This window comes from Propithecus coquereli, unplaced genomic scaffold (assembly GCF_000956105.1).
Source record: "Propithecus coquereli isolate 6110/MARCELLA unplaced genomic scaffold, Pcoq_1.0 Scaffold44, whole genome shotgun sequence".
NCBI lineage: Eukaryota > Metazoa > Chordata > Mammalia > Primates > Indriidae > Propithecus > Propithecus coquereli.
The window spans coordinates 273,942-288,942 of NW_012150174.1; the positions used below are offsets into that span (position 1 = coordinate 273,942).

The 15,001-nt window shown below is 47.4% G+C and overlaps 1 protein-coding gene across 2 annotated transcripts in view; it reads right to left on the reverse strand.

The window, feature by feature from the left end:
- Window positions 1-15,001, reverse strand: part of NAV2 (neuron navigator 2) — a 118,094-nt gene that overhangs the window by 16,502 nt on the left and 86,591 nt on the right. For both annotated transcript variants that reach the window (XM_012654387.1, XM_012654388.1), the window contains 6 exons: window positions 10,866-11,019; window positions 9,501-9,663; window positions 8,671-8,771; window positions 6,423-6,518; window positions 4,524-4,692; window positions 1,156-1,391 (listed from right to left, as the gene is read on the reverse strand). In XM_012654387.1, coding sequence (XP_012509841.1) covers window positions 1,156-1,391; window positions 4,524-4,692; window positions 6,423-6,518; window positions 8,671-8,771; window positions 9,501-9,663; window positions 10,866-11,019 — 919 coding nt within the window. The remainder of the gene's footprint in view (window positions 1-1,155; window positions 1,392-4,523; window positions 4,693-6,422; window positions 6,519-8,670; window positions 8,772-9,500; window positions 9,664-10,865; window positions 11,020-15,001) is intronic.

Sequence of the window (15,001 nt, forward strand, 5' to 3'; positions counted from 1 at the left end):
CACCTCCTACAATCATACACACTCTATGGGCCTCTCTTTTAAATCAAAATATGGCTTGTTAGCAGTAGAAAAAGCCTGCCTTTTTAAGTTACTGGTTCTTTTAGTCCCTCATCACCTTGGGTTCTCGGCCCCAGGCACCTACAAGGAGGACCGCCCTCCCCTACCCAGGCCTGCGGCGAACAGTTGGGGACCATGCTCCGTATGAGGGTGCCCTGCCAAGGGGAGAGTGAGTGGGGGCCGAGATCGTGCCTGGGGAGGCTTCCCTAACTCACACCAAAGCTCTCAACAGAGGGGCTCTGAGCGCTTCTCTCTCATGCTGCCCCTACACCAAAACCACGTGGGGAAGGTGTGGAGGGTGCGGATTCCCAGCCCCACACAACCTAGTGAAGGAGACCATCTAGGAGTGCGGTCTAGCAATCTGCATCTTCAGGAACGTCAGGTGATCCTTAAGATGAAGGAGCCATTTCCAATCTACCTTTGGTCCTCTGGCCCCTCCGCATAGGGCCAAAGTGAATCATCCATCCATTCTCACTGCGTGAGAGAATGAACGGGTCTAAGAAAACACTTTCCAAGCCTTGGCTGGGACTAGGTCAGACTCCATCTGAACAGGTCTCCATCGTAAAGCAGGAGCCACCCTATTTGCTGCTACCATCTGAGAGGTCATAGGCACATGGCTAATCTGCCACAAGCCTGTTTCCTCCTCTGCAAAATAGGGATAGGACAACTACTCCCTTGAAGGTGTTGCATAGAGAAGGCCAGTTTGCTGGTCACAGGGCAAGCAGTCTGTAAATGTGAGCTCCTGTTATTGTTGTTTGTGTTATTGGTGTTATTGCTATTATTGCTCCACAAAAGAAGATTGATTTTATTTTGGAAAATCAGTAACACCTCATAGGCACATGATAAATTGTTGGTAAATTGAAATGGATGTATCTGCAATGATCTTAAAGAACTACTAGCACTGAGCATCATAAATGAACTAGATTGACTTAACCATACATGGAACTCGCTGGGAGGATGTGAGTGAAGCCCTCCTTCCCTGGCGATCTATAACCACCAAAGGAGATGCCTGGAAATGCTGCTTTCCCTTCAGGATGGTGGTGGCGTCAAATGCTCAAAGGGCCAAAAAATGCAGCAGGCTCAAAACGAACTCCTCACCTTGCTGGACTTATGGTCCACGTTAAAAGTGGCGATGACCCCGTCCGTCAACTCCCGTCCCTCTCGAAGCACCATGTACTCTGACAGTCGGTTTGCCAGGTAGGTTTTCCCGGTGCCGCTGGGGCCGGAGAGAATGATCCGCCGGTGCTCCACCAGCAGGGAGACGTAGCGCTGCAGGATAGGCTTTGGGATCAAGGACTCGAACACCAGCGAGTCCAGGCTATTCTCCGCGAGCCCTGCGTTGGAGAGACACAGAAGTGCTTGAAGCCCTGTAGAAAAGGTAGCTCTCTGTGCCTGCTAACTGGGACTGCCAAGACCTGAGGTCCTCCCTTTCCTCGGCAGCTCACTGACTTGAGGTCGCTGCCCACCCAGGGACACTGGGGGCTGAGAGCAACTGCCGCTGCTCCAGGAAGTCACCTCTCTATTCATAAGCACTGTGCACTTCTGGCTCCTGTCTTGGGTGACTTTCCTACATTTAGACTCACCTTGAATATTTGGGCTCTGAGTCCTCATCTGTCCTGTGCAGAATTCATAAGGCCCTGGGCTCTGCTTGCCTGTCTAGATTTACGGATTTACCTGGTATCTGCCCAAACCAAAACTGAGTCTTGTCTACCGTGTCTGCCATAACCCTGGGGTTGCCCCTTCTTCACCCTGTCCTCTCTTGTATGCCAGGCGCCACTGCCATCCACACTAAGATGCACCACGAAGGCAACAGCACTTTTATCTTTAAAATGAGAAAAAACCTAAGGGGGGACCATTTCATTCTGGACCTAGGCTAAGATGCTACATACTGGACCCTGGATCCTCAACAAGTGGAAACTTATCTTTCCCCTTTCCTACCTGGAACAACTTTATTAAATCAGGGTTACTGGCTTTATAAGAGCTAATTTCTTGATACCATCTCCAAGAGAAGACCCATCCAAGGTTAGCTGTCCAGAACCTAAGGTGATTCTGTTTAAAAACTATACCTTTAACAAAATCGGTATAAGTAAAATGTAAACCGAAGGGGGTTTATTGTTTTATAATAGCATCTTCCTTCCACACAATCATTCACTGCAAACAGATCCGCCTGAAATGCATTTATATGCTTGTTTCTAATCTTCTCCTAACCAACGAGTAACCCCTAAAGGCAGTGTCTGTTCTAGAACGACTATGTGAAGGTCCCCAAATGCCTCATCTGCTGGAGAGAGGCCAAAGATTTTCCAGCTACTGAGCTCAGTAAGGCCTACGCTGGCTCAAACCTTTATGCAAAGTATGGAGCTTGGGGTCTTCAGTCTACACTTAATAACCACCACAATAATAAACTCATGAAAAAACCTCTAAGACACCTCTCTCTGCATATATGCTGCTATTTCAGTCTTTTGCCATAAAACCCCCAGGGAGCGACTATTTTGCTGACACGCTCACTTCAGAACACGCAAAGTCCACTCCCTTCCCCTGGTACTGCTGAAGTGAATCACTGCAGCTCATGAAACGCTTTCAGCTCAAATCCTTGAGTGGTTTTTAGTGCCTTGAAGGCATAAGTTTTAAGTACTGCAGGAAGAGAGAAGAGTCAGGTATCACCGAAAGTAAACCCGAGAAGATCCCACGAGATGCTGAAACCTGAAGTGCTGACAACAGCAACGGATCAGGCTCTGCAGGGGGGACATGTGCCACCGGTGGCAGATCATCTTGTTACTGTTTCTACAGAGGTTTGGTCTGATCTCAGCAAGAGGACATTCCTTTGACCCCTCGGTGCTTTGTGATGCTCACCTGTAAAATGAGCAAGCGAACCACGCACGCTCGGCAGCGTGGAGGAAATGCAATTTGAGCACAGGGTGTAAAAGGCTTTCCTTAAAGGGCTCTTGTCATGGACAGCTGTTCCTGTGTGCCTGACACCCCTTTTTGCTTCCCTGTAGAGTGTTACTCTTCTTTCTCCTGGGAGCTCATCCCAGGGGGTTCAAGTGAAGCTGATCCACCCCTCCACCCACCCAGAAGGGTAGGATTGTGACTAGGCTTGTCCAAATTCTCCCTCTGGTCACGATGACAGATTCAGTGATGGGCATTTGATGCATGGTGGGCCAGAGTCACCCCTAATAATTTTCTGTTAACATTTTTCCAGAAGCTAGATGAATGAATCGGGGCTACCAGGGGCCATTTCATCAACCACGTGCGCAAAGCTCAAATAAGCACAGCTGTGATGTCAAGGCTGAGGTGGGCCTGGTCCCAATGACACTGTCTGAGCACCTGGATCTAGCTGTGCTTGAAGTGCACTCCTGGATTCCCAGGTACATGAGCCCGTAAATTTCCTTCTTTGCTATAGCTACTTTCACGTTGGTTTCTGTCACTTGTAGTCCAAGGACACAATTGTGGAATTTCACTTGCCAGGACAAGGCTGTGCGAGGCTTGAGTAACATGTGCCATCTGCCACCTGCAGAGCGAGATCTTAATTCCTGGTGATGGAAAATGCTGGGGGGCTTGTGGAAACCCTACCAACCAGGAAATAACACTTGCATTGGACGGCTGGAAAATTGTGCTGTCAAAACTGCAGTGAAAATCTGTGCCTTTCATGAAAGTTAATAACAGGACAACACAAAGAATGAGCCCAGTACATACAGTGTTTATAAATGTCTATTACTCAGGTAGTTCATAATGCACAGGAAATGATGCGGTTTTGTAATCAAATAAATTTGGAATGCAGTGGACTATACAGCCTTTTTAACAGCAGGAGTTAGGACTTTACAGGATAGAGCCTTTAATGTACCAGTGTACTCCTGTCCCTCTGGCCCCCAAACTCAAATGGGGATAATGATGTAGTTTCCCAGACTTATTTGGCCATGAAACTTTTTTTTCCACAGAGAACTCTGTGAACCTAGAGTTCCAAGGAACACACTTTGGCCTGGGGCTCATGATCTCTGGGTAATGAGGCAATCGGAAGTTCTGGCAGCATTGTGCGTGGGCTAGAGCTGTAGCAGTTTCATCAGGATGCCCACAGTGACTCCTCTGTAGCCTACAGCAAGTTGTGGTTTCCCCATCTTTAGAATGGGACCACGTCCAAGGCTTGCTGGCAAGAGGAATTCATTGGTATTGGTACAGCCCCATTTCAACAGGGTTATTAAGATTTCACCATCTCAGAATCATAAGGCTAATGGGACCTTTTGTTATATAATTGTAGCAATAAACTAAAATTATTTGTTTCCGAAGGTGGTTGAAAAAGTAAAAGACTGTTCAACTTGCTTAGGTAAGAGTAATTGTGGGAGTAGGGGGAAAAAAAAAGCAACCCACATATATATGCACAAACAAAGCTGTGGCCACAATTGACCCTGCCAAGTCACAAAACAAAAACAGCAATTCCTGAAAGCGCCAATCTCTCCAACCAGCCAAATTACCTTTGACAGTCACGGAGATGGTTGTGTTCTCTCCAACCAGATAGCCACAGGGAAGCAGCTCGGGGGTTTCAGAAGTGTTGCTGCGCCTGATTTCCCCGATGCTGTAGCCGAGAACGCTATCTGAATTCAGCCCTAGCTGACTCACCGGGTCGACGTGAATAATGTATTCCTGGAAAAAAACAAAAATAAAGACCCTATCAAAGATGTGGCTAAAATCTGCCCATGACTCATGTTTTCACTGGGTGATTTACGACCATCTTCTCCTCTTTCTCAGATGATGTCTGAGTTGAAATCCAGCCGTGGAAGGAGGGGGAGAAGAGCTGACTTTCTGCAGGGATAATGCCCTAGTATCGCGGGCCTCTTAAAATACAGATTTATTTGGTTAGGGATGGGGAAAAAAATAAACCCCTAACCAGATTGTGGACATTTAGTCTAGATGAACCAAGCATGGAAAAACTAACCTGAGGTCCCCAACCACACAGGAACACTCCGAGCCAAGAGCAACTGCCAATGCTCCAGAAAATCAACGAAAAAGTCATAAGCACAGGAAACCTCTCGACCATCCCCTGCGTGACGCTCAAACATCAAAACGAACCGAAAAAAAACAAAATACAAGGCCGCAACAAAAAAGTCAACAATACATAAGGAACAAGGCAAACCGGGCCTGAAAAGAGAAACGGATCCACCTGAGATCAGCCAAAACAAAAACTGAGGCCAGTAAACAGAACACGAAAGAACACGGGGGATGACCCGGCCACACCACGACCTAGCTGGAATCCCAGTAACGGGCCTTGGTCTCATTTCCTCAACTACTAGGTCATCCCAGCAGCTCTTTTCAGCCCAAATTGTCGTCACTCTAATCCACGGATGGGCCCACTGGCCACCAGCAGAGATGAGCTTTGGCCTGGGTAGGAGAAGCGGTCTGTCCTGAGCTGTTCCTATTTCTTGCCTCGCCGCATTTCTACAGACTGGCGTGCCAAGATGGGGAACAGTCTTTGGTCAAATAACAGAACTTTGTATAAAGCCAGCTGGATCTAGATGCTTAGGAAGAAGACCATGGAGTACTAGTTAAGTCAGGTTTTGAAGTTAGACCAACGTGGTCTAGTTCTAGATCCATGACCTTGGACAAGTACCCCAACACGAGACTCACTTTCTTCACCTTTAAATGGGAAAATACAGGCTTAGCATGGTCTCTGGCAGAAAAGAACGTGGGCTATTATTACTACACAGGGGATATAATTAATGAAGACTATGGTTGTTGACTTCAGGACAATAGAAAAAATGTGCCAAAAGCTTCTTTCAAATTACCTTGTGTTACAAGGTTCACCCTGGTACTCATTAGTTATTTTTCTTGTGGCAAACTCTCAATCTACTGATGTGGTTAGAAAGAATAGAGAAATAAGTATGCCAACATCCTTGACACTGGCCATTGATCAGACACTAATGTCACTTGTAGCCCGAATTGGAGACTCTAGGGTTGGCACAGGATCCTGGGCAAGTCAGATCAAATCCCCCCAAAATGCAGGAGAGAAATCTGATGGCCAAGCCCCAGCCACAGATCACATACCCCAAAGCACATTTAATAAGACACAACTCTAAGGTGAAAAAAGATCTGGGCCATTAGTAATTCACCCCACGAGGATCAAATAATTGCTCAAATGATTCTCACTAGCTGGCCAACCACTGTGAAGGGCAGATAGAAAGAGCTTGGCCAATCACCAGTCGGTACTTACCATCATCCTTCCATTCCCTTGAGGGCCAGGGAACAAGTTTCAGCAACATAAGGATGTGGAGGAGGGGACAGGCCTGAGAGATGGCCCGGCTCAGTACACAGCCTCACCCCGCTCCCCAGCCCCCACGTCAGGTGTACTGCCGTGGCTGCCATCTTGAAACACTTACTTTGAATAGCCGTCTAACCACCCCATCGAGCACATCCCACTTCGTCTTGCCACTAACTCCAATGCAGCCAATGAGAAAGACGTGTGGCCTGGAATCCTAAGGGTAAGGAAATGCACGCAGGTGAAAAACAGGTGGATCTCATCCGACACAGTTCAGCAGAGGACTCAGATTGCCTCAGAACTCCGCCAATGGTTTGAGAAGGGAACAAAAGCCCTACTTATTTCAACATCAGATACAACTTAGGTGGAATGTAACAGTCTTAAAACCCTTCCCTGCATTACTGCTACAACAGCAATCCATGGGTCAGGAAGAAAGGATCTCCTCTCTGGAATCTGGAAACTTCCGCTAAGTGTGTACGTTGTCCATGCATGGATCACACATCCTTTGCCTGGAATACTCTCCCCACTCCTGTCTGCCATCTCTCCCTTTTCAAACCTTGCTTATGAACTCACCTCTTCCAGGAAGCCTTCAGTGATTAACCCCACCAGGCTCAGAGCTTACACTGCTGCAAAGGTTCTATTTACAACTTACATAATAATATATTCTGTACTTATTTATATTTAGTTTTAGGTATTTCTCTTTTATTTGTATATCAAGTTTATATCCTTGCTAGATCTTAAACTTCTTCAGGACAGAATGTGTTTCTACTTTTTTCCCTTCTTTTTTGTTTTTAAATAACATGTATTGCTTTTCTTCTAATTAAAAGTTAACACAGGTTTAATTTAGAAAACTAGTAGAACTCCAGGAAGGTCACCCTCCAAATAATCTTTTTCTACTTTTATTTTTTTGCATCTCTGCCCACAAGGCTCTGCATAATGGGAGCTAACTTATCGAACTGATTAAAGAAATGCTGATAGAATGTTCCATTCTACTGAATTTTAGAATATCTGACAGGCTTATAGGAATGTAGAGTTAGGGAGGCAGCGGCATTTGGCAGTTAAGCAAAATCAGCAGAGAAAAGAGCACCAGTCTTGCAGTGACATGATTTGACCCCACCACTTGCCTTGTGGTCTCAAGTAAGTGATGCTTGTCTTGGGCTTCTCAATTGTAAAACGGAAGTAACAACCCCTCATCGACCAACCTCATCTGGATGCCATAGCGATCTAGAATGCTACAATCTCTGACTTGTAAACTTCTGTAAAACGTAAGCTCTATCTGTTCATGTTGATGATCGCTAGAATAAATTGCATCCACAGGTATCGTGTGCATTTACTATAAGAATGCTGTAAGAACAAATCCCCTCCCGATAGTCGATCACTGTATTAGCTACATTTTTTCAATGGAGCTATTTATTGTATCTTCCTAGGACAGATGATGCTAAAAACCCTTGGACGTTCCAAAATTCTGGGCTTATCCCCTTCAGTGAAGCTAGCAAGCCAGCCACAAAGTGGAATCCCCTGGCAAAAAAACACCTCTGGCTGCAGACGCTTTGTTCTGGTGGGCACTGGGGCTTCCCTGAGTGTCTGGAGCTACAGCAGCATATTGGCTAGAAACGCTAAGAAACAGCAGAGAAAAAACTCAAGGGAACTTGAAATGCTGACTCATGAAACCTTGTCCCATGTATTCAAGAGATGGCCATTCAGGGCATCACTGGGTTAATTGTGGACTAAAATTCAACTTTCACTGTCAATCCCTACCCCCACCTCGAAACAGTCTCTGGCAGTGGTGTAGACTCCAGAAGTTTCTAGGCCTTGGAGGAGAACAGACACCGTATTCAGAAAACACAGGTTCCCCAGCCTCAGTGAGTCACGACGCCCCCCAGCCCCACTGCCAGCCACCTGAGCTCTCCCGGGACTTGGATGCTCCGTCTTTCAGCGTCTGCCTTGCCAGCAGTCTCTGAAGACCTGAGAGACTGCTGCTCCCGGTCAGCTGAGTTCAGCCGGCTTATCTCTGTGCCTCGTACCCTAAACGCGCATAGCTGCCTTTCAACTGCTTTGGGAATACACTAAATTCAGAAAAGCCCTTTCTGGTGGATATTAGTGTCCGGTTAATTATAGGGAAGTGCAGTGTGGGACCATTTTTAGTACTCTTTATTAGACTTTCCAACATGAGAGAAAGGGAAATGCCGTTCAGTCAGTTTAATTGCGTCAAATGCTGCTGGGGATTATGGTTAGTCGAGAGAAGCGTTAGTAGTATTTCCAAATTGCCTCAGGCTCTGAGGTGATCTGGGTATTATGATTGCATCGCTAAGCTAGGTAGTTCTACCTGGGCAAGGGACAGGCAGAGCAGGGAAAGGGATCCAACTAACCTCCTTCCACTTCATTTCCTCCTGAAAGCTGACAACTATCTTAACATGCCTGCCTCCTTCCTTCCGAGCCGAGCATTCACCAGTGTCATCCAGCAACATGTCTGCGAATGGAAAACATCAACAGCCTTAGGCACATGGGGACGGCAAAGCTGGCTTCCTGACACCCCCGCTGCTTGTTGGCACAGCAGCAGGACAAAGCAGGTGTCGGGGTGCGGGGAAAGTGGGTTGGGGGTTGGGGGAGAGGGCACAATGGAGAACGCAGTCACAGAAACCAACGGTGGACCAACCAAGGAACCAGCAGGCTGACGATGCACCTTGCCGAATGGAAGTGCGAGGGAGAGACTCAACCGAAACGATAGCAATAGCAGCATCATGGATAAAAAATAAAAGCGTCAGCCTCAATATGCTTACAAAGAAAACCTAGATCGTGTTCATTGATGACTGCACCAGCCTGGGATCCGTCCTGAGGGCAGGCAGATCATAGACGAAGCCATTGCCCCAACTGGGACCTGCTACTATAGGGTTTGTATGCAGCATTCAGCTTGCAGGTCAGCGTCTCAAAATGGATCAAACAGAACTCAGCATGGTGGGTGAGGGGACCCAAGCTCAGGGCTTGGAGAATTTGGGGTGCTGGAGCAAAGCATGAGAGCGGTCTAACGGCTGGGCTCATGTTGGTAGCAGACACACACCCAAACACACACACCCCGAGTGCACGCACGCCTGTTGCCTCTCCATTTGATCTGTTAGCTACTTATCTTGGGGCTCTCGCTTAGAGACCAGAGTGCCAGGTGCAGGTCTGGTCCTGCCCCCCAGCCCCGTGAGCCACTCACCCAGGCTGGTTGACTCAGTGAGGTTCAGGCTGTGCTGGGAGAGGCCCATGGACTGCCTCGGGGAGGCAGAGATAGACACCTGGGAGGGGGCCCGGCTGCAGCCACTGCCTTGAGACTCCGACTTCAGCCGGTCATTCTCAGCTTTCAGCTTCTCTATTTCACTCTGCAAAGAGTAAGGGAGAAGCTCACTCACTAGGTGGATTTAATGCGAATAAGCCTTTTCTGGAGGAAGGATCTGAACGTTTTCTGCAGGAACCAGGTAGTATATCACAAGCAAGGCAAGTAACACCATCAGAGAGATTCAGCAGTGTTTGCTGCCTCTGCTGTACACATAAGACACGTCTGGCAGGAGAGGGTGCATCCTTTCAGAGAACCCGCCTTGAAAAGACCTCTGACATGTTTCCTCGAGTCTGCTGCTTGAGTGTTAAGCGGCAAAGCATCTAAAAGATCTAAGAGGTTTGTGAAACTCTGGCTTTGATAGGCTTCTTTACTGCAGGACTTCTCAGAACCTTTAATGAGCTGCTCCGTGCTGTGAATCTGAGAGAGGCACACAGAGTGCAGCATTCCCAAATGTATTTGATCAAGGAGCTCTCCTTTCATAGAGCCTCTCACGGAACGAGTGATTCAGGGAACCTCCTCTGAGAAACATCGCTCTCCAGTGATGTCCCATTTAGCATATCCCACAGCATACCCCTTCATTCTATAAATATTTATGAAGAGACTACTATGTGCAAGGCACGGGTGCTGTGTCCAGAAAAAGGGATGCAGAAAGTAGCATCCCAAATATCCTCACTCCATGGCAGGAGGTTATAGGGCTATAAGAACAAATCTATGAGAATACTAAGATGAGGGCACTAACTCTTCCCGCTGTAAGACTTGGAAAGGCTTTGCAGAGGAAGAGGCACCAGGCTGAGTGTTGGGGGAAGGGTTCAGTTTGATGTGCTGAGGGATGTTCCCAGTGGAGAGAACAATATGAAACAGAAATTCCCAGGGCATGCAAAGGGAGCTGTCAGCAGCTCCATCTGGCCGCTGAGTCAGAAGACGGAGTTGGGGAGGGTGGTGTGAATTAAGAGAGAAAAGGACCCCCTGAAAGGCCTTGAAGGTCAGGTGAAGGAGCTCGCACTGCATGCCGCAGGCAGCTGGGGAGTCTCTAGAAGTCTTATGCAAGAAAGGGAATAGTTACCCTCATTCTTTCAAAAGACTGGTCTTTGAGCAATGCATGGGAGGAATGGACAAGAGAGGGAGGCTGGGAAAGCAGAGGGCTGCCACCAGATTCTGATGTTGCCCTGGGGCTCGGCAGAGAGCAGCCTCCTGGAGCTCCTTCCTAGACAGCCTTGGGCTCAGCCCATGCTCCTGGGCTCTCACCTGCATCCTGTTCATGGCCTCCCGGAGCTGGTCGAGCTGGTGGGCAGAGCTGAGGGCTTCTAGGCGGATGTCTGTCAGCTTCATCTCCTTGTCTCTCAGCTCATTTCGGAGCTGCATGACTGTCTCGGCTTCGCTGTCCATGCACTCCGAGATCCTGGGAGAAGAGAAACGTTACTGACCACTGGGCCATGTCAATCACCAGGTTTGTTTGGCAGTAACTGTATATAACCAGCTTGCTGGTGGTGCCTAAAGCACCTGAAATTCACAGATTTTATTACTTCTCTACACTTTCTCTGTAGAGCTCTGACAATCAGAATGGCTTTGGTGTGCCTTTCAGCAAAATTCCAATAACTTAGGGATAAGAGGGAGATGGCAAAAGAGAGTAGTGACCTTCGGGGTTTGATCCCTGAAGGTTTGATCCCACTGCCCTGTGTGTACACAGCTGGGCTCCGGTGATGACACCACGTGGCCTTTGAGTTCTAACCCCACTCAGAGAAGCAAGGTCAACTGTGTTTTAAAGATTAGAAACTCCAAGGTTAGATAGCTGAGGGGTGATTTTTATTTGCTAAAATGTGGAAGAAATCTAAAGATGTGGGTGGAAGGAATTTGTCTGATCACGTTCTAAAAACTCACTCCCCTGAAAGTATCTAGAGAGCAAGCTTCTTTAGTTCCCCCTCCCCCATACCACTTCATACACTCATGGCAAGGAGAGAAACACCTTCAGGGAGTTAGAGACCAGAGAGCATGATGTGGCGTAAAAGCCAAAGTTGTATCTGGAAACTCTGCAATGGTTTGGCTAATATCTTCCTTTCTCAGTTGTGTATCAGATCCAGGTGGCTATGATACCCTGTTGAGTTCCTCTTTCTTAAGAGGTGGTCTTTCTAGCTGTGCTCTACTTGATTACTTAGGTTTGCTCTTCAAACACCCGGCAGTCAGCACAAAATGGATGACCACAAAAGTCACAATGAATTGCAATGTTGAAAAAGGTAGTTCTCTTAAAAAAAAAAAAAAAAAAAAAAAAAAAAAAAGAGTTCTGTTAATTTAAAAGGTCACAGGATCTGGGGTATTGGGTGAATCAGAACAGAAAGTTTTGACGTTTCTTGGACTGAAGACAGAAAGAAACAAAAACAATCCCAAAAAACCACCCCCCACTCCTGCCCAAGTTCATAAAGTTACAAAGCTGAAGCTGATTATGTCTGAAAGCAATGATGAGCATGTGATCTCTGCAGAAGTAAATGTTCACGCAAGCCTGCTCTCCAAGACCCAAGTGCTGGATTTGGGGCCAAAAAAACCTGACCTGTAAAAATGGTTGAGGGTGTGGAAATTATAATTGCCAAAGGAAAACGACTTACAACATTGCTAAAAGAGATGCAATTGTATTTCAGGGGCAGAAAGAACTAGAAGAAAAACACTTGAACAGCCAAATATTTCTGTTGCTATTTTCCTGACCTGCACTTGAACTGTTTTGAGAGAGACAAAGAGAATAAAAGTTGTCAGCAATCAAGGAAGCTTCTCAGCCTCAAAATCTCGAAAAATCCAAGGAACTCCTGAACATGTAATTATTCCCATTTCACACCCAGGAGAAATGGAGGCCAACAGATTTAGGATTAAAGGGGCTAGAGACACAGAAATGTCTTTAGAATTCAGATCATCCTTTCCTTCCCAGCTCTCTGTGCTCTGAACAGCCTGTGGTTTGTAAGGTTTAATTCTGGAGCATGGTTTTCTTTGTTTGGGATGTGTGCAGGAGGACCTTGCAAAAACTGGTTCTTTCTTGAGAGAACTACGGTTTCCTGGTTTAAATGGAGTCTAAAGTCTGAACAAAATTCCACTGTGACACTCTGGTCTTAGCCAAATCATGCCCTACACAGATCTTGAAGGCTCCAATTCACAGTAGAGAACAGTCTGTCTGGCTCACACTGCCCCAGACTGGTCTGTCCCCACCAAGGCACTTTGCTCAGGTCTCTTTCATGTGGTCTGTACCTTTTTCCCAGAAAGCTCTCTCAGCAAGAGAAGACAATATTTCCTTGGCACCCACTTTGTTGGATATGTCACATGGGTTGCTTTGCAGAGCTTGGCCAAACAATGACTTTACAAAGGGAAGCGAACGAAAATGAAGAAAGTCAGTGTTGGAAATACAAGGTCTGCCTGGTGCTCCTCCAAAATCTGTCAGCTCTTAGAAACACAATAGTGAGGCCACGTGAGAGGGATGTCCTACAACACAAAGTGATGTTGAAAACAAGCTCTTTTGCAACAGCCTCAACTGAGCTTTAGTCCCTAACCCTATTGCTGAAGACAGAGCCTTCTCTCTTGGTTCCCACCCTGAGTAAACTCATGTTGTCACTGATAATTTTATTGAACTTAACAGGTAGGTGACCATCTGCTTGGCTACTAATTACATTGACCAACGCATCATAGGTTACCAGCAAATGCTTACTGAATACATGAACAACTGGCCTAGGCATTTGCAGTGTATTATTTCATTTACTTCATACATTACTGACTCCATGAAGAGGCACTGTAATGACCTCCATCTGTAAAATAAGGAGGCAGAAGCATAGAGGTGACATGCCCAAAGTCACAGTATTTAAAAACAACAGAGGCAGGACCAAACCTGGTAGGTGTGCTTAGCTCCAGAGCCTGTGCTCTGGAACTATACCCGGTAGGCGCTGTACATGCTTGTCCACTTACTGAAGCAATGCGACGTACATGTTTCTCTACTCACTCCCCAGCCTGTTCTGCCAGCCTCTTCCCGCTGTCTTGTCCAGATGGGGGGCTGGTGGCATACCTAATTTTAAATGCCTCGAGTACGGGAAACGCCTTCCCACAACTACCATTCCTTTCGCCCACGGGCTGGGGAATTTTCTAAGCCCAACCCCTCTGCCTTTGGTTTCTTCTTTGAACTCCCTCTCACATCCAGATTTGCACATTCTTACAAACCTTTCAAGGTTAGAAATAAGCATATGCTCTTAGCCCACCCTTTGGAAAACTAGACCAAAAACAAACATCTCCAGTGTCCATGGATGCTGTGGAATGTAAGAAAAGGGTTGGGAGCCAAGAGTCCACCCTGCCCCCTCCCTCTGGGGAGAGTGGCTTGGAAGCAGAGGTCCTGCCCAGTGAGCACATCACTACCACGCTCTCCTTGGCTTAGTCGGCCACCCGGCGCTTCTGGCCCAGCTCCTATTCCCTCCTCCAGCAGTTTCTTCTCTCTGCTCCTGGGTTTCCTCCCACCGCTCTGGCCGGCAGCTCTACTTTCTCTTCGTGAACTTCAAATATCAGAATGCCCCAGAGCTCAGTCCTTGTACCTCTGGTACCCTGTACCTCCTTCATCTCTACTCAGCCCCTTGAACAACTCCGCCAGCTACGCAGCTTTCAATACCACCCATGAGCCTGTGTCTCCCAGATCTATACCTCCCAGGACTCTGGGCCAGCGTCTCCATATGGGTGCCTTCTGGGCACCCCAAACTTAATGTGACCAAACCAGAGCTACTGACCCCTGCCTGCCCCCATCTGGGCCTCCCACCCATTGCAGGTGCTCGCATTGCGAGTCTAGGAATATCCGAGGATTGCTCTTCTCCTTCCCTCACAGTGCACATCCGATCCGTCACCGTGTAGTGTCAACTTGTTTTCAAGAATATATCCTAATTCCATCCAGAACTCACCACCACTGTCAGCCACTCATTCATTCCACCAAATATTTCAGTGCCTGCAAAACCAACAGAGTACCTACCTCCTCAGAGCCTCTACTGTAGACCTGGGGTTGGGGACAGAGAACAAATGACCAAGGACAACATATAATCAGGTGTCACGTGGTAATGTGGGCAGGGGTGAGGAATAAAGCAGGACAAGGGACGATGAGGAGTGCTGGCTGGCGGTGGGCTGTTGCTTTATGCAAGGTGGATGGGCAATACCTTCTTCATAAGGTCACACTGAGCGGAGACCTGAAGGAAATAAATATCCAAGGGAAGAGCAGACCAGGCTGGGGGTGCAGCCAGGGCAAAGGCCTCGAGGAGAGTGTGACTGGAGTGTTCGAAGAATGGCAAATGGGCCGAGTGGCATCAGCCTCCAGGGGATCTCCCTCCCTCCACGCTTCCTTCCCAACACTCCTTTCCACTAATTCGGATTATCCACATTCCTGC